The 19,902-nt window shown below is 41.3% G+C and overlaps 1 protein-coding gene across 1 annotated transcript; it reads left to right on the forward strand.

The window, feature by feature from the left end:
- The first annotated feature begins 6,962 nt into the window (after positions 1-6,962).
- On the forward strand, positions 6,963-17,980 carry LOC146521054 (uncharacterized). The gene is made up of 11 exons (XM_085146595.1): positions 6,963-7,022; positions 8,494-8,535; positions 8,611-8,877; positions 8,961-9,194; positions 9,273-9,476; positions 9,602-9,724; positions 15,762-16,028; positions 16,112-16,336; positions 16,426-16,635; positions 17,181-17,306; positions 17,830-17,980. The coding sequence occupies exons 1-11, from the start codon at positions 6,992-6,994 to the stop codon at positions 17,850-17,852; spliced, it is 1,752 nt and encodes a 583-aa protein (XP_085002721.1). The 5' UTR covers positions 6,963-6,991; the 3' UTR covers positions 17,853-17,980.
- Positions 17,981-19,902: the final 1,922 nt, after the last annotated feature.

Below are 19,902 nucleotides of genomic sequence, written 5' to 3' on the forward strand. Positions count from 1 at the left end.
TTTCACTCAGGAAACCACAGCTGCTAGATGCATTTACTAAATGTTTGTCTGACTGGCCTTTGTTGTATAGTCTTCACTTCCTCTTCTGTATACAAATTTTCCATCATGTCAACTGAGTCTAATTTAATTTCTCTCAGAGTTTGTATGCTTTGTTACTTTCTGATGATGAGCTTCAAATATGAGCGAAGTGAGACTCAAACAGGACGTAAACCTGCAAATAAAATCCACGAAACCGCTTTTTCACACTGTTCATCCCACAGCTGAGGTGGAATAAACATCTAACCTTCAAGAATGTGCTTCTTTATTTTGCTAGACCTGCCTGCAGTACCTTAATTCACCCAAAGCTGCTGAGAGCCTGAGTGGGGAGCATCAACTCAAACAAACAACAAATCAGTGGAGTTTACTGGTGTGTCATTCCGTTACAGTCGAGGTGAGTGGCTGCAAATTTCCACCAGGTTCCATCAACCTCTTTCATATCCGCCCCCAAGCAGGCCCATAATCTCTTCATCAGCTCCACTCACCTGGAGCTGATTTTTGGCAATCAGGCTGGAGATATTTAACCTCCTAGGACCTGGCATCCACATATGTGGACATCACATTTTGGGTTATTTAGACCAAAATACTAAATCTTGCTAGACAAGGGCCTGATATCCACTTACGAGGACATTATACTGCTACTGTTCTATCAAAATTTTAAATATGCGGCTCTGATTTTTCTTAGAAAAAAAAATTAGGTAAAAAAAAATCTGGTAATTCTTTGTTTTTACATTCATCAGGTCCCAAACAGACCAAATATCAAAGAGAAATTAATAATGCATGCCATGGAAGAGTTCGGGTCTTAGGAGGTTAAGCCTCACACTGACGTTCCTTCTCCACCAGTCAGTCAGCTACTCCATGTTGGAGCTGGCTTTTACATCCCTTGGTGTCGTGTGCCTTAGTTTTCCTGGACTCTCCACGTCTCTTACTCTACCTTAAGCTCATCCCTTGGACCTCGAACAACTTACCTTCACTCTGGAAATCTCTCCATGCCTCACCGACCTGCCATCCCGCTCCATCCAAACCTGTGGAACGTAGATCAGCCAGCTCACACCATCCAACTCACCTGGACTCACACTGCCCCTCCCTCAAAGCTTTTTTCACTCCAACTGCCAGTGAGCTATAAATACAGCTAAACTCACCCTCTCCAGTGTTTCCCCTTCTTCTAACTCCGTTCTCCTCTCTCCTCTGTGCGACAGCTAGACCTAAGCTGTCACGCTCCAGTTACCCTTCCAGCCCAATTTCCCCTTTTGGTCCACGATCACGTTACCAGGTTTCTCACGCCAAGTCACTGTTACATTCTGTGTCTCACTGTTTTCTGCTACTGCCAAGTGTTAACCTGTGCTAGACGTTTAACATTATTAAACTCTGCTTCTCCTCCAGGGTTCTGCACTTCGGCTCAGTTCTGGCCCTCATGACACATTCATTTAACCATCAGAATAACAGCACGCTGTTTTAATTTTTATATGAAGAAAGGATCCTGGACATCCTGACACTTCCTGAAAAGACAGGAAGTGATGTCACTCTAGGCTGCAAAGAAAAAACTGGTGGCACAGCCACTGCTTATTTCTACTTTAAATGGACAACCAACCAAAAACAGAGCATCATGATTAATGTGCAGCAGTCTGATGAAGGTCTCTACTGATGAATTTGGATCATCTCCTCAGAGGTCTCTGAGGGTCAGAGGTCAGTACACTGACATCACTTCCTGTATAAAGACAATCTGCTGAGCTGATCATAAACTGACTGAACCAGCTTTATCATGTCTCCTGCAGGTCCTCCAACCACAGCCTCCGTTACAACAACAAACACTCACACCACCTATTCTCCTCCTCCAGCTCTTTCTTCTTCCTCCTCCTTCATCATCACAGTCATTGCTGCTGTGGATTTTCTGGTTGTTCTGGTTCTGGTTCAACTTCTATGAAAGAAACACAGAAGTATGAAGTCTATCAGACACTACATCAGTTCTTCTGGGTGAAGCAGCTGATTTAGCTGATTACACCTGAGACTAGAAGTTGTTTAACAAGTACACGTTTACCTGTTCTCTGACAGGTGATGTAAATGTGAGATAAAAACAGAACCAGAGGAAGAGAGCTAAATATTTATATCTGCAAAGAGGTCATTAAGAGTAACTGTGTCTGTTTCTACATTGAAACTGTGACACTAACCTCTGTCCTGAAGGTCATTGACCGAATATTGATCATATGAGTCATCACACAAGCAGAGGTGTGAATACAGGTGTAGGTCATTACCATCACCACAGGTGAAGCCTACATGAGACATTGATCTCAAGACTACTGAAAAACGTGATCTTCACAGTGCGGCTTCAGCTCACTGACATTTATGTACATTGTGCGCAGCTCTCTGAAATCCCACCAATACATTTCATTCAATGTTAGGGTCAGGGGCTTTGGACCATCAAAGCACCTCAATTTCAAAAATGGACCAATGAACAAAAGCATTTTGTTCTCAGACATTCAGACTGTCTCTAAACATTCTCAGTAAAAAAATACAAATAATCTGAGTTCAGTTCAACAGACAGAAACTCTGAAGTGAAAATCAAACTCAGTCCTTCACTCACTCATACACAACAACACTGACGTCACCACACAGGCGAGAACAAAGGTAGGCTGGATGCACCTGTATGTGGACTAACCACAGACGTCCAGAGAATCAGGAACAAATTAATTCATCTTTGGAAAGGGAACAAATCCTGACTGTGGTTTGTATTTATGCACCAAACAACAGTTCAGAGCAGCCAGTCTGTCAGGGGTCACTGTGTGGGGTACTCAAGGGTTCTTCATCCAGTGAATCTTTGGAGACTTTAATTCTCATGTGGACAATGACAGTGAGACCTGGATGACGTGACTGGGCACATCATGCGAAGGCCCAGGCGTTTGGGGCCTACAGACACCACAAAAGAAGAAGATCAAATGGAAAATGAATGATGGAAACCGAGGCCAGAGCTGCAGACTTGCTGGTGAGGAGAGGTAATGATCTTCAGGCAAGGGAAGTGCTGTTCAGTCCTCTCCTCATCTTCCTCGTGCTCCTTTGTATATTCCATGTAGCATTAAAGGCACAAATGAGTTTAAACAGGTAAAGTCAGGTAAATGGATCCTGGTTATTGATTCAAAGTGACTAAAGTCAGTAAAGAATAAATGTTTAGGCTTTATTGTGTCAGTCAGACAAACATTAACAGTAACCTGTCTCTTCTATCGGACACAGAGATGAGTGATGACATCATCAGCAGAAATAAACCTGAGTGCAAACAAAGGGAAATATTTCTTCTTTGAGCTGTGTGACGTTAGCACTGACCAGCAGAGGGCGTCGGAGTCACATGATTGAAAATAAATGCATAAATTGTCCAAAATTAACTTTCTTTATTTCTGTTCCCTTTATGTGTCTCCTTTCATCTTGCCTCCTTGTCTCCTCCCTCCTTCCACCATGTCTTCCCCACTCTCACATTCTTACTTCTCCAGTCTCATTGTTCCTTCCTCCTCTATGTATGTCTCCTTCATCGCTTCTTTACTCTTTTTACCCTTCTCTTCTTTCACTTTATCTCCTGCCTCCTCCTATGTTGCCTCTATCTTCTTGTCTCAAAGTTTCCTTCACCCTTCACTCCTCCTTTGTTGCCTACTCTCTCCTTGTCTCATTTATTTCACTCTTCTTTATTTTCTTCTCTTCAGTTTCCTCCTTGTCTCTCATTGGTTCCTGCCTCCCTGTCTCCTCCTCCTTTGTCTGTGAGGATTCATGAAGGTGAAACATGTTCAACACAAACTGATTCTCCACACACATCTATGGGCTCAAATTGTGGTCATAAATATTTTGTACTTGTAAATCAGACCGCCCAGTTGTGAACTGAGTTTTGTAACCTTGTAAAGCAAAATATCTAAAACATTTGTGTTTGTGCATCTATAGATGAGAATTGGTGTGTGTGCAAAAAAGACACCAAGACACTTTTTTTTTAAAAAAAAGAAAGAAAAGAAAAAGAATAATAACAATAATTATTATTATTGTTACCAGCCTAATAATAATTAGGCTGAAGAACCAACAATTTTAGCCCATAAGAACCATAAGAATGAACTACCTCCAGGACCTGAAGCTCATTAAAGCACCCCTCCAACAGCCAAACCTATCTGTTCTCTCATTGGATTGTTACATTTGTGATTGACGTGACATTAACCAATCAGCTGAAAGGAAGAAAAATTCGGTCAAAATTTGTACTTTTAAATTGTGTAATCCCCTTACAGTCGGAGCACACCCTTCACTCCCCAATATTTAAATATGGGAACCACTACCCGAGTCTTAGAGTCAAGGGCCCCAGATATGCAACGTTGCAAAGGCCTGTCAACCAAGTGAGCCCTACAACATTGAGAGCCTTCAGGAACTCAGAGTGAATCCCATCCACACTACAGGCTCTGCCACCAACAAGGTGTTTAATTGCCTCATTGATTCCAGACTCACTTCCCTTACAGAAGGCCATCTGTGGGATTAAGGACGCCTTGAAAAAGTCTTCATACCCCTTGAACTTTCACACATTTTTTCACCTTAAAACCACAAACTTAAATGTTTTTATTTATGTTTTCAGTAGGCCAACACAAAGTAGCACATAATTGTGAAGTGGTACATAAATAATACACGGTTTTCTAAAATCTATGGAGATTTTAATTTGTATTTAGCCTCTCGGTGTCAATACTTTGTAGAGCCACCTTTCACTGCAGTTACAGCTTTTGTTTCTACCAGCTTCGCACATCTACAAGCTGACAATTTTGCCTGTTCTTTGTTGCAAAATAGCTCAAGCTGAGCCAGACTGGATGGTGAGCGTCTGTGAACAGAAGTTTTCAAGTCTTGCCACAGATGCTCAGTAAATGGGTAAAATGGGTACTGAGGCTGTGAATATAAATAAAGAAAATGACATTTTAGGTGGGTTCCTTTGTCTCCTGATTAATTCTCTGTATGCTCCTGAATGCTCATCCAGCTAACCTGTTGCTGAGCAAAAGGAACATAAAGGCTTGTGTCACAAAAAACATTCTGATGACCCCAAAAACAGTCCAAGGCATCTGTGGACTAACGAGACAAAAATTTAACTTTTTGGAGAGTTTGGTCTCAATACATCTGCGTCAAAGTAAGAGCATTTGATAGGCCATGAATTGTGCTGTCAACCAGAAAATCCACCAGAGAATGTCTCGCCATCAGCTCTTACCCTGAAGCTCAAGAGCACTCAGGTTATGAAGCAAGACGCCAGGAAGTCCACCTCTGAGTGTCTCAAAAAGAAGAAAATGAATGTTTGGGGTTAAATTGGAATGCTGTGCAATGACCTCAAGAAGGCAGTAATGATGGAAAACCACCATTTTCTATTTTTTCTATGTAACTTGAAAGACAGAGTTCATGTTGAAGGACATGGGTATTACTATTTAAAATGTAAACATGCCAGATTTTAGCTAAACTGCTAACTTACATCTGTCATTGCTGAACAGGTTCTAGTTACTCCTTTAGTTCACATTTACAGTAAAACATACAGTAAACACTCTATTGTCCTCTGAGGTATAGATTAATCTCATATACGTGATTGAGATTTAGATTTAGATCAATCACGTGATCTAAATGTTGAAGTAATGACGGTCACACTGGACCTCTTAATGATGTGACTGGAGTGTTGTTAACATGGGTCTGCTGTGCGAAACTACAATGTCCTCAAGACCTTAAACAAAAGATGATCCGATTCCTTCTCTGCTTAATAAGGCAATTAAAGAAGCACTGACACACTTTTCTGTATGTTTTTACAGAATTCCACCATTTCTGGTTATAGATGCAGAAACTTCATGAAATGAAAAACCTTCCTGATCACAACCTCAGTCTTTTTCTAAATGACCTCTGCATACTATTGTGAATAAAAAATGAAATCTGAGATTTGCGAAACAGTTCTTTCTGTTGTTATTTACATTTTTTTTTTTTTTTTGCCTGTCCCGTTTGGTTCTTTTGCCATCAGAATTATTGTCTAAAGGCGAAGAAAGATGCCCAACGGATTTACTTTACCAAATGGACCATCCCAGCCTTGCCGTAATGGTCTATTTGATTCACCTTTTATTGTTTATTTTATTTATTTTCACTTGCTAGATACGGGACAGACTTGAATGAGGAAAAGAAAAGTTGTTATTTACATTTTACAAAGGCCCCCAGATTGTGTAACTGGGTTTGTAAAGGCAGTTGTTCAAGCTCAGCACAGCCTTGCAGTGACAGTCGGTCACGGGACTTTCACAGCGATCTGAAACTGCAGCTTCCCAGTGAGAAGCTTACAGGTAAAGTCACAGGGGTCATAATTTAATAAAAAGATTTACTCAATCTAGCCTTCCCTACTTATTGTCTGCATCCTGTAAATGTTCTTTTATGTAGTTTCAATTATTTTATTTTATTGTTGAATAATCTCCTAGTCGAGTTGTGTTTGTATCTTCTTTTATATATTTTCACTGCACTGCAGCTAATTAGTGCTCTCCACCTGTTGGTTATTCGCTTTTAATGTTTCCCTCCTATAAATGATCGTTTTACTGTAAAACACTTTGGGGTACTGCTGGCTATACAAATAAAGTTGTATTCTCTTTGTTATTTCCTGTTCTCAAAAGGAGCATTGAGCTGTTCATAGACTGCATAATCTGCAGTATTAGCAAACTGCACATATAATTTACAATTTACAAAAACTGTCTCTGTTTATCTTGATAGTTTTGTTATCATATCTCTGTTTCTACACTCATTTTATATGTTGTTTCTTGTATATTTGCTGCTCTGATAACTCAGTTTCCCTCTGAGATCAATAAAGTTTCTCTGATTCTGATGAAGACGAGCGTATTAGAAACAGCTCGTCCTTGTGGAGAAGCAGCAGCGTGACGAGCTGATGATGTTAACAGGGAAGTGGTGAAGCTGAAGGCATCACTCTGCTGTCAGTCTCCAACATGACAACATGCGGACTTCATCTGTCGCTCTGCTCCTCGGTGAGTCAAACCCTCCCTTTTTCCATTCTTTATCACAGCTCCAACACACTAAAGGTCAAAGGTAAAGAGCATATTTTCAGCAGCTGGAAGCTCTCACATGAAATCTGTTCAGATATGTTGGTTTTGTTTTCCTTAGTGAGAAGAAGTGATCACTACTACTTTTGTTTATCTAAGGCTGGTTGTGTCTGATATTTGTTTGTGTGGTTGGACACAAATCAAGTGGTGTATTTCCTGTAAACACCTCATATTTAACTCGAGTGTATGAAGATACAGCAAATGACAGAAAACTGTTTCAACTGCATAAACTCTTTAAAATTCAAACCCTGCAGAGTTTAGAAGTTTAACTCTGTGTTTCTCTGTCCTGCAATCTGGACTCACAGAGCTGAAGCTTCATGTCGTGTCTGTAACATAAAGAGGAAAGTGACCTGTTTTCATCAAACGTTAACCTTTACTCAGGAAACCACGGCTCCTAGCTGCATGTACCACATGTTCTCCTTATCTGCTTGTTGTAATCATCACTTCCTCTGTTCAGACCAGATTGACTGAGTCTAACTAAATGACTGAAGATAGTTGGTTTTTCAGAATTAACGTTGGATTTTCCTAATTTTCTGTATGCTTTGTTCATTTTCTGATGGTGATTTAGACGAGCGGGACTCAAACGACTGTAATGTTTAGAACCTGTAAACATACATTTACTAAACAGATTTATCAGGTTGCTCATTCAGCAGCTGATATTGCCAAAGTCGCCTAACTTTAATACAGTGACCTCGGTGGTTTGATGAACTCTGATTACTTTTTTAAATGTCTCTTTTTTACTTTTTTACTTAGCCAGTAAGAGCTAATTGGGCCTAACCTACCTTCGGCAGCACTGGCTATGGGAACCTGCTAATGTTAATAGAATAATGCTAATAGAATCTGTAGTTTTTTACTTACTGAACAATTATTTAGAAACCTGCAGACGTATCAATACAAAAGAATTAGGGCCTGCAAAACGAGCAGGTTCTCCCCACCAGTTTTAACCCCTGATATAAAACTCTAGCACAGGTTACTGTCTCCACGTACATGCCGATTTTTTAATCATCCAATGCATTAAAAACAATAGTCATAAATAAAGTGTTTTGGCTTGTGATTCCTAAATAAACGCACTAACACTAGCTACACGTTTTTAAAGGGTGAAAATCCAAGTCTCTAATTCAGTGACTCTGGTCTCCAGGGCTGAAAACAGGTTTGAGGTTCTTTTGAAAATTCTGAAGTTGGTTTAGTGTAAACTGTCTGAGTTGAGAGCAGGTTCGTGTTATTTCAGAATTTCTACCTAAAAAGAAATTAAAAGGAAAAATAGTCCATTTGAATTCAGCTCGAGCATTTTACACCAAATCTGCTTGGTCAGGTTTGAATGATGTTTCCAGAACCACACAGGAACAGATTACAATTCCCTGACCTCTGACCTTTAGTGACCTCTGACCTGTTGCAGGTGTGTGTGTGCTGCTGCTGTCTGCACTGACTGTTTGTGCAGGTGAGTAGATGAAGTGCACCATGGTCCAGGACAAACACTGTAAACACTGATAGAAACTGTCCGTCTGTCCTCCAGTCTCTCTGACCGTCAGTCCAAACCTTCAGCAGTTCTTCACAGCAGCCTCAGTGTCTCTGACATGTGAAGGTCAGCTGGGCTCTGATGGATGGACGGTGAAGAGGGACACAGGAAGTGGGACTCAGTCATGTGGAGCAGGTGGGCGGGGCTTCGGGAGGTTCAATGGTTCATCCTGTTTTTTTGATGAGTTCAAGCCAGTCAGTGGAGTTTACTGGTGTGAAGGTGAAGCTGGAGAGAAGAGTGAAGAAGTCAACATCACTGTATCAGGTAATGAAGTCTTTCATTTCATCATCAGACTAACAGCACACTGTTATACCACCTCTACATCACTCTGTGGGTCTTTTCTTCAGATAAACATGTGATCCTGGAGATCCCAGCACTTCCTGTTAGGACAGGAAGTGATGTCACACTATGCTGTAAGAAGAAAACTGGTGGCACAGTTGCAGCTTATTTCTTCTTTAATGGACGAAGAACTATAAAACAGAACAACATCACCATTAATGTGCAGCAGTCTGATGAAGGTCTCTACTGGTGCGCTGAAGATGAGTTTGGATCATCTCCTCAGAGCTATCTGAGGGTCAAAGGTCAGAGCACTGACATCACTTCCTGTCTGCTGAGCTGATGATAAATTTACTGAATCCACTTCATCATCTCTCCTGCAGGTTCTCTTCCTCCCACAACAACAACAACAACAACAACAACAACAACAAACACTGATGTCTCCCATCCACCTTCTCCTTCTCTTCCTCCTCCTCGTCTCCAGCCCTTCGTCATGCCAGTCATAGCTGCTGTGGTTTCTCTGGTTCTTGTGTCTCTGGTCCTTGTGGTTCTGGTTCTGGTTCGGCTTCTTTGGAAGAAACACACAGGTATAGAGTCTGTCTGACCCAACTGAGCACTTGTAAGTGAAGCAGTATACATGTATGTATGTGTTGTATGGGATCAGTGATTCTTGGTCTTATCACTCTCATGCTGCCTTCATGGCTCTGCCTAGTCCACAATGAGGCTCCTTCAAATGAGGTCATCTACTCTGAGGTCACCAGTAGAGAGTCATCCAATAAGATGCCAGTCGTCCAACCAGAAATGGTTTACTCCACCCTGAGGACAAACACTACAGGTACGGAAATGAGGGATAAAAGCAGGAAAACTAGAGATTCACTTGGGTTAATACATCTTTTGTGATGTTGTATAAATAAAGCCAGAATGCAATGATTTGTGTATCTTATAAAGCCATATTTTATTAAAAATAGAACACAGTAAAAGGATTGAATGCACAAATGGAGAAAAAAGCAGGTGGTCCCAAAGACAAACAGGTTGAGGAACACTTCCTGAAACTACTGTCTGTGAGCATTGTTCACCGTGCCTTCACAAATGCAGGTTGAAGCTCTATAATGCAAAGAAGAACCACATGTGAGCATGCTCCAGAATCAGCCTCTTCTTTGTGGTTTTCTTATCTCAGCTTATTTCTTATCTCATGATAAAATCATGGGGTTTGTGAGATTTGCAAATCATTTAGTGTGTGTTTGCACAGGGTCCCTGTGGTTTGTAGATTTGGGGCAAACTGTGGTCGTGGAAACATTGACTTATCTTTTCCTCAAATGCATCAAAACAAAGATGAACTGTGACTCAACAGCTTCAAGCAAACAAAAACTCTATTTAGTTTCCTGTCTTACAGTAAAACATGTTACTGGTTTCACATCTGAACCTTACTGTGGTCTCAGTGGTCGAGTCACTGTTTGTAAAAATGGGTCAGTGTCAGAGAAAACCATGGCAGCCATCCTGCAGCTCAATCAGAACGCTGCAATGGAAGGATGTGATTGGTGCATGATGTGGAAGATTAGTGTGTATGACACGATGCAGCACGAACTGTCTGATTGAACTCCAGTGTGAAAATGATTTGGGGAGATTTTGTCACAGCATGCAGCAGCACCAGGAGTGAGGAGTGGACCCAAAATCCTGACACGAATGAACATAGAAGATAAACAAATGGGGAGCCGTCTAACAAGTCTGATAAAAACATCCGGAAATAAAAGGCAGAGGTGAAGCTAAATGGCCTGTATTTACAGTGGGGCAAAAAAGTATTTAGTCAGCCACCGATTGTGCAAGTTCCCCCACTTAAAATGATGACAGAGGTCAGTAATTTGCACCAGAGGTACACTTCAACTGTGAGAGACAGAATGTGAAAAAAAATCCATGAATTCACATGGTAGGATTTGTAAAGAATTTATTCGTAAATCAGGGTGGAAAATAAGTATTTGGTCACCTCAAACAAGGAAAATCCCTGGCTCTCACAGACCTGTAACGTCTTCTGTAAGAAGCTTTTCTGTCCCCCACTCGTTACCTGTATGAATGGCACCTGTTTGACCTCATCATCTGTATAAAAGACACCTGTCCACAGCCTCAACCAGTCAGACTCCAAACTCCGCCATGGCCAAGACCAAAGAGCTTTCGAAGGACACCAGGAAAAGAATTGTAGACCTGCACCAGACTGGGAAGAGTGAATGTACAATAGGCAAGCAGCTTGGTGTGAAAAAATCAACTGTGGGAGCAATCATCAGAAAATGGAAGACATACAAGACCACTGATAATCTCCCTCGATCTGGGGCTCCACGCAAGATCTCATCCCGTGGGGTCAAAATGATCATGAGAACGGTGAGCAAAGATCCCAGAACCACACGGGGGGACCTGGTGAATGACCTGCAGAGAGCTGGGACCAAAGTAACAAAGGTCACCATCAGTAACACACTACAACGGCAGGGAATCAAATCCCGCAGTGCCAGACGTGTTCCGCTGCTGAAGCCAGTGCATGTCCAGGCCCGTCTGAAGTTTGCCAGAGAGCACATGGATGATACAGCAGAGGATTGGGAGAATGTCATGTGGTCAGATGAAACCAAAGTAGAACTTTTTGCTATAAACTCAACTCGTCGTGTTTGGAGGAAGAAGAATACTGAGTTGCATCCCAAGAACACCATACCTACTGTGAAGCATGGGGGTGGAAACATCATGCTATGGGGCTGTTTTTCTGCCAAGGGGACAGGACGACTGATCCGTGTTAAGGACAGAATGAATGGGGCCAAGTATCGTGAGATTTTGAGCCAAAACCTCCTTCCATCAGTGAGAACTTTGAAGATGAAACGAGGCTGGGTCTTCCAACATGACAATGATCCAAAACACACCGCCCGGGCAACAAAGGAGTGGCTCCGTAAGAAGCATTTGAAAGTCCTGGAGTGGCCTAGCCAGTCTCCAGACCTCAACCCCATAGAAAATCTGTGGCGGGAGTTGAAAGTCCGTGTTGCTCGGCGACAGCCCCAAAACATCACTGCTCTTGAGAAGATCTGCATGGAGGAATGGGCCAAAATACCAGCTACTGTGTGTGCAAACCTGGTAAAGACCTATAGTAAACGTTTGACCTCTGTTATTGCCAACAAAGGTTATGTTACAAAGTATTGAGTTGTATTTTTGTTATTGACCAAATACTTATTTTCCACCCTGATTTACGAATAAATTCTTTACAAATCCTACCATGTGAATTCATGGATTTTTTTTTTTCACATTCTGTCTCTCACAGTTGAAGTGTACCTCTGGTGCAAATTACTGACCTCTGTCATCATTTTAAGTGGGGGAACTTGCACAATCGGTGGCTGACTAAATACTTTTTTGCCCCACTGTATATAGCGCTTTACTCGTCCCTAAGGACCCCAAAGCACTTTACACAACCTGTCATCCACCCATTCACACACTGGTGATGGCAGCTACATTGTAGCCACAGCCACCCTGCGGCGCACTGACAGAGGTGAGGCTGCCGGACACTGGCGCCACCGGGCCCTCTGACCACCACCAGTAGGCAACGGGTGAAGTGTCTAGCCCAAGGACACAACGACAGAGACTGTCCAAGCCGGGGCTCGAACCGGTAACCTTCCGATTACAAGGCGAACTGCCAACTCTTGAGCCACGATCGCCACAATAACCTAAGCGTGGAACATGAAAGCCACTGATGTTTCAGTGGCTTGTAAATTTGGGGTTACACACATAAAAAAAAAAGTTAGGCCATGAAGACTCTGTGAAAGAGAAGATGAAGAGAGAGAAGAATTGGTTCAAGAATTACACCTCGTAGGAGAAAGGAGCTGAGGAAGACTCACTTTGATTGATGAGGATGTTTCAGTTCACTGTGTTGGGGCAGCAGTCAGATGTAAAAGCACGTACGTGGTGAAGTCACCTGAGTTTGTTGTTCCCAGAGTCGAGTATTTATTTTCACCCACATCAGAACAGGTGCTGCTCGTGTGGTTCGCTGATGAGAGAAGCTGAAGTCTTTGTGTGACAGAGCTTCCTTGTTGTGACCAGTGGGACCATGAAGTGTTCCATTCAATAGAAAACCGAGAAACATTTTGGGGTTAAAGTATTTTATTATCTGAGCTTCGGTTTAACAATTTGGCCCAAAGTTTCAGGTCCAGTTTTGTTTTGTTTTTTCAACCAACCGCAAAGTTTAAAATATTATTGTGGACTTTTAATAAGGTCTGTTTTTAAGTTGGAAGGACAGTAAATGCCTCACCATCCTAGTGACCTGCCCCATGACTGCACACTCAACTGTCCCCTTTTTACAGAAGGTGAAGGAACCACAGACGCCACAGAAGAAATTAAAAAGTGAAAGAAATGACGAGTTTCTCTGTGTAAACAGGAAGCTGAGGACAGACCTGCAGAGCTCCTGTGGACACGTTTCACTGTGTCGGTCTCACCATGGGAACATTTACAGACAGTCATCAGCTTCCTCCTTTCTTCATTCACTTCCATTTAATCCAATCAATGGAGTCATGGCGGCAGCAAGTGAGGAAGGTGTCCTGTTTCCAGTTCCTCCAGAGAAACCAGGAGGAGGAACTGAAGAAATCAACCTGCTGCTGGTTTGAGTCCCTGCAGCTTGAACTTGACAAAGGTCGTCTACGATGGAGCTGCTTCCTTCATTTCAATCTGATCAATACTTTGAACTCCTGCTGTAACTTCAGCAGTTTTATACATTTAATTAAATACAGATTTAATGAACAGACAGATCTGCAGATCAGGAACTTTCCTGTTTATATCAGGAAGAGAGGGGGCAGACTTAATTACCTCTCTGGGTACAGCAAGGGATTTTCAGGACAGGCCCAGCAGTAATAAATGCATCAACTAGTTTTTCAGCATTTTACTCTGAGTTTGGAGGTTTTCTTTTTGGAGACAGCTGAATCTGAGTGCTTTGTTATGTTTGATTTATTTAATATTCTTATTGGTATCTGAATATTGTGCTGGAGTGGACAAGGTTTAAGGGGGGAAAAGGCCCACTCCAACAAAACAAAGCACACTTAAATCATACACAACGCCTGAAAGACAAAACAGAGGTACGCAAACAAATATACATGTTTACAGAGTGTGTTTTTCTGAGAGAAATGTGAGTGTTTGTCATGAAACGTGCTTGAAAAGTGAACTTTTGTAATGACTGTAAAATGTAATGATAATGATGCAATTAAAAAGGAGAAACAAATGGCTGCACAGCACATCCAGGTCCTGCCAGCTGTGGCTCTGCAGCTCATGTCCCCAAAGGACAGACGACTGGTACTGCTTGAGTGGAACGAGGCAGCTTGAGTGATTAATATGAAACTGATAAGACAAAATACTGCAGAGGACGACACATATGACAGATTACAGTCGTAACCAAGAGCTTCAGTTTTATTACTGTTTAGTTTGAGAACGTTTGAACAACAATGATTTAACTTCCACGAGGCAGTCGCAGCAGCCGAGATGGGTGGAATTGTGTTTGTAAGAAATATACAGCTGAGTGTCGTAAAAGTGAAAGTTAATACTATATTTCCAATATATGTGGCAGATTTGAAGCATGTAAATTATGAATAAAAAAGGCCCCGATAGATAAAAACATTTGCTTTGAGTTTCTCTTTGAGTTCATTGGAGCAGCAGCTCGGCCTCACTGTGGCAAAGCTGCTGGTGCTAACAGGGAAGTGGTGAAGCTGAAGGTGTCACTCTGCTGTCAGTCGTCGTCTCCACAACATGAAGACTTCATGTGTGTCTCTGCTCCTCGGTGAGTCAAACACTCATATTCATCCATTCATTTGCTGTACAGCAGCTTCCCCACTCTTCAAAGGAGAACACATCGTCAGCTCTCACTGAGCTGGAACTTCCACTGAAATCAAATCTGCGTAGATCTGCTGGTTTGCTTCGTTCAGGAAGAGTTCGCTCTGCTTCTTTGTTTATTTGGTTCCACCTGACAGCTGGTCAGCTGGACAGGAAACACAACAAGATGATATTTATGTATGAGAATCACACTTTGACTCAAACACACAAAGAGTCAGTGAATAACAGTTTCAGACTTGCTGGTTTAGAGTAATGAAAGTTTGTTTTTACCATGATTCTAATTTGACTCATTGACATCCAAAACCTGCTGAATGCTCAGAACTGAATGTAATGAAAGTCGATTGAGTCAGTGAAGCTTCAGTTAGTGTGTGTAACATGACGACTGCACATGAAGACAGACGACCTTATTCATGAAACAGGAAACCACAGCTGCTGCGTTAAGCTTCTTCTGATTGGCTCTGTTGTGTAGACGATATTTCCTTTATTACGAACAAATTTTCCAATGTGTGGACAGTCAATAATCGTCCTGTGTCTCTCAGGAGCTTCACTGATTTGTTTTCAGATTTGTTTCCATCACTGTTTGGGTCAGTTTAGGCACCAAACTCTAAATAAGCATGTCAAATGTAAGCCTGCGTTAATAATGCATAAACATCAAACAATCATTTACATGAGGTGACACATGTCAGCCATGCTGATGGTTTGTTTTCATGAGCGCTGCTTGATGACCTGTGATGGTATCATCTTTCCATAAACATGGTCCAGTGTGTGTTAAAATAAAAGAAACGATGAAGCTCCTTTCATCCTCAACTGGAAAAGCTCGATGATACAGAGACTTCAGGAAATTAGAAAGTTTCCTGAAAGAAAAAACTATGTGACTAATAACATCAGAGTGTCTCTAAATGACCTCTGACCTCCTGTTGCAGGTGTGTGTGTGCTGCTGCTGTCTGCACTGACTGTTTGTGCAGGTGAGTAGATGAAGTGCACCATGGTCCAGGACAAACACTGTAAACACTGATAGAAACTGTCCGTCTGTCCTCCAGTCTCTCTGACCGTCAGTCCAAACCTCCAGCAGTTCTTCACAGCAGCCTCAGTGTCTCTGACATGTGAAGGTCAGCTGGGCTCTGATGGATGGACGGTGAAGAGGGACACAGGAAGTGGGACTGAGTCATGTGGAGCAGGTGGGCGGGGCTTCGGGAGGATAAATGGTTCATCCTGTGTGTTTGATGAGTTCAAGCCAGTCAGTGGAGTTTACTGGTGTGAAGGTGAAGCTGGAGAGAAGAGTGAAGAAGTCAACATCACTGTATCAGGTAATGAAGTCGTTCATTTTGTCATCAGACTAACAGCACACTGTTCTACCACCTCTACATCACTCTGTGGGTCTTTTCTTCAGATAAACATGTGATCCTGGAGATCCCTGCCCTTCCTGTGAGGACAGGAAGTGATGTCACTCTACGCTGTAAGAAGAAAACAGCTGCACCTTATTTCTTCTTTAATGGACGAAGAACTATAAAACAGAACAACATCACCATTAACGTGCAGCAGTCTGATGAAGGTCTCTACTGGTGCGCTGAAGATGAGTTTGGATCATCTCCTCAGAGCTATCTGAGGGTCAAAGGTCAAAACCCTGTCATCACTTCTGTTTTAAAGCTAACCGGCTGAGCTGATGATAAACTGACTGAACCAGCTTCTTCATCTCTCCTGCAGGTTCTGTGACACCAATCTCTGTTACAACAACAGAAAGAGCAACAACAACAACAACAACCATCACCACTCATATCTCCCATTCTACTCCTTCTCCTCCTTCCTCCTCCTCCTCCTCCTCCTCCATCTTTCCAGTTATGGCAGCTGTGGTTTTTCTGTGTCTTCTGGATCTGGTTCAGGTTGTAGTTCTGCTGACAGGGTGGAGACAAACAGGTATGAAGTGTGTCTTCAGATCTTGTGATGAAACATTGCAATAACACCAAAACACTTCTTTATCTCATCGTGTAACATACGATATTGAAATGTTTGCTTTTATATGTGTGTCTCATCGTGTGATTCAAGGAAACATAATTTACATGAAAAATACAAAATATTCACCTTAGATATATGTAGGAGTCACTGATTGGCTCTAGAGGCCCAAACTTCAGCCTATCACATCATTGCACAAATAAAATCATTCTATTGTTCATGTAGCAGGGACATTTAGCCAAAAATTTGATTCACATGTAAATTTGTTAAAATGTTAAAGAAATGTTTGTATTATAAATGTATGTTAGATAAATGATTTTCAGAGTTATATCTCATATGTTATACTCACATACCGTGTGCAGGAGAACAGCAGTGAGCCGTCTGATATCACAATAAGACACATGTGGGTTTGAATCTGCTGGTTTTCCCGGGTGTTTAAAATGATGTGTACGAGGTTAAATTGATCCTGAGTCTTTTGAATCAGTCCTATATTCTTTTCATTGCTGCAGGAAGAACTCTGCCATCACTTCAGAGGAAAGTCGTCTACGAGGGTCTCACCTTAAAAAAAACAGCCAATAAGATTTCAATCATCCAGTCACATGTTGTTTTTTCCAGTCTGAGCACAAGCACTGCAGGTAAACACTCAGTTTGTATCTAACAAGCTGGTAAAAGATCAAATCAGTGAAAATAAAAGTTAATGTTTACACATTATTTATTTTCACTGTGATCTCCTCAAATTCCTGCCATTAATTAATGCTTCAGTCTTAAATATGATAAACTTCTCTATTAATCATCTACACAGGCCTTCAAGTCTGAGGTAGTTAAACTGTTACTTAAAAAGTCATCTCTAACCCCACCAGCTTTAGCTAGTTATAGGCCAAACTCTAACCATGTCAAAAGTTCTTCACACATGTTCTCCTGGTTTAAAAAGAGGTCAATGATAGCCTGGGACACCTGATGTTCTGCACCAATCACATCCCACATATAGTTCTTATTCAAGCCTTCAGTGTTGTGCAACATATTGGTGACACACATAATGTGACAGATCCTGTCTTAACAATAATAGGTGGGGGTGCAGGTACACACTCTGCAGTGTTTACTGCCGCTCTCCTTTCTTTCCCTCTTTTCTCTCCTGTCATCTCCTCTCTCTCATTACAGGTGTGTCAGAAGAAAGTAACTGATGGGCTGTCCAACCTCTTTTTAAAGGAAACAACAAACAACAAGCACTCATTTAAAATAAGTAAACTGACAGATGAACTTTCAGTTGATTTCTTTAATTAAAATTTGTTTAAATAAAAACTCTTGTTAGCGAGTCTTCTGTTGTTTTTCTCATTGGCCTTATATCAGCATGTTTAATACCAAGCATATGAATTTCTAAAGAACTGATTTATGATTTTTCAGGTCTTGCATTTGGTTGTAGCACAAACTGAAAGAAGTTTTTAAACTTAAACGTGATAGGAGGTCATTAGAATTTCAAAGCACCAGTCTAGCATAAAGCTAAAGTTCCCAAATGAAAGCCTTGCAGATTCAGAACAACATATATAATATTTTATTAATAATAATATAACCTTTATTAAAAAAAAAAAACTTTAATCACTTCTATATCCAGTCAAATGTTGTCTAATTGAACCTCTGAAAGTCTGACAGTTTTTTGAACGAGCTGGAGGCAGAGATGCGCCTTTGGCTGAGAAGTGAGGAGGATGTTTTCAAGATGTGCTTAAAAGATAAATAAATACAACTGCTGTAAACTGAAGTACTGATTCAACATCTGTGCTGAAATAAAAGTTGAAAAAAAACACTTCAAAAACCCTTTATGCTCGCTCCTCTTCAGCAGGGCTAGCTAGATGCTAAAGTACCGCAACTGCAACTTATGGGCACCTGCAGTGGTTCCAGAGTGGGACAAAAAAACATAAATAAATAAAAAATATGTTCCACTTTAACCCCTTTAGCACGCATCATCTCTATTTGTTTAAAAATGTAGGCAGTAAAACTGAAAAGCAGTCAGAAAAAAACTACTCAAGTAAAATACAGATACATGAAAATGTACTAAACAGTAAATAAACACAAATCTCTGATTTATCAAGATCTTCAGACCTGAGTCTGTGATGAAAGTAATAACTCAGCAGAACAGATGGGAAGCAGCAAAATGGACATTAGAAATGGGTGCCAGAGAAACCTGAGGACCAGGTTTGTGGAGCTGGTGCAGGAGTTGAAACAGTAACTGATGGTTTTCAGTAAGACACAACTGGTGAAAGATTGATTGTTAAATGTTTCTAGAACATACCCACGTACCCGTGCACATAATTAAAAGCTGTTGGTTTATTTGGGGATTTTATTTTTTATTTATTAATACGCGGTTCTTGTTTTTGTTTTAAAAACACTAAACTTACTGTTACTCTGGGTTTGACTTCTTGGCTACCATGCCAACCCCCAATCCCATCCCTAAAACCGCACTCCCCCATCTCTGCACAGGATGGAGAAGAACCCGTCTCTTGTCTTTAAACAAACTTAGCACTTGCTCAGACTGTGAGTAAAAACAAATGATGACCACCGCACTGTTTGAAAAGGTTTAAACAAAACAACAATTTCCAAAAACAAAGTGATCTAAACAATTCCCCAGGTTATGGGGTTAATAACAAAAAGAAATCCTAATTAGAGGTGAAGAAAAAGAAAGGAGAACATCCTTTGCATGAGACAAATCAGAAGAAACAAGACGTTACAAACACAACAGTGATCATAGCCCAGTTCATGTTTAACATATCAACAACACTTTTATTAGAGCAGGTAATTATTATTACCTTATTAAAGCTACCACAGCCACTTTATTAGGTACACCTGTTCAACTGACCCTAACTGCAAATATCCAATCAGTCAATCACATGGCAGCAAACCAGTTCATTAAGGCACACAGACAGAATCAACCTAGACGACTCCAGTTCAAACTGAGCATCAGAATTTCAGAAGATGCTGATCTGCTGAGATACTCCCAACAACCATCTGTGGTGTTCACAGAGGACGGTCTAAAGAAGAGAAAATATCCAGTGAACAGCAGTTCTCTGAGAAAAAATACTTTGTTGATGTCAGAGCTCAGAGGAGAATGGACAAACTGCTTCAATAGCTCTCATTATAACCGAGGTCTGCAGAAGAGCATATGTTAATTCACAGCCCGATGAACCTTGAAGTAGATGGGCTACAGCAGCAGAAGACCACACTGGAGCAGAAATGAGCTTC

Source organism: Neolamprologus multifasciatus, chromosome 3 (assembly GCF_963576455.1).
Source record: "Neolamprologus multifasciatus chromosome 3, fNeoMul1.2, whole genome shotgun sequence".
In the NCBI taxonomy this organism is placed as follows: domain Eukaryota; kingdom Metazoa; phylum Chordata; class Actinopteri; order Cichliformes; family Cichlidae; genus Neolamprologus; species Neolamprologus multifasciatus.

Bases quoted from the DNA above. Each gene is read 5' to 3' on its own strand.
- LOC146521054 (XM_085146595.1), top strand. From the start codon at position 6,992: ATGCGGACTTCATCTGTCGCTCTGCTCCTCG. The intron at 8,878-8,960 runs GTAATGAAGTCT...TCTTTTCTTCAG, and splicing joins AGTCAACATCACTGTATCAG to ATAAACATGTGATCCTGGAG. The intron at 9,477-9,601 runs GTATAGAGTCTG...GGCTCTGCCTAG, and splicing joins TCTTTGGAAGAAACACACAG to TCCACAATGAGGCTCCTTCA.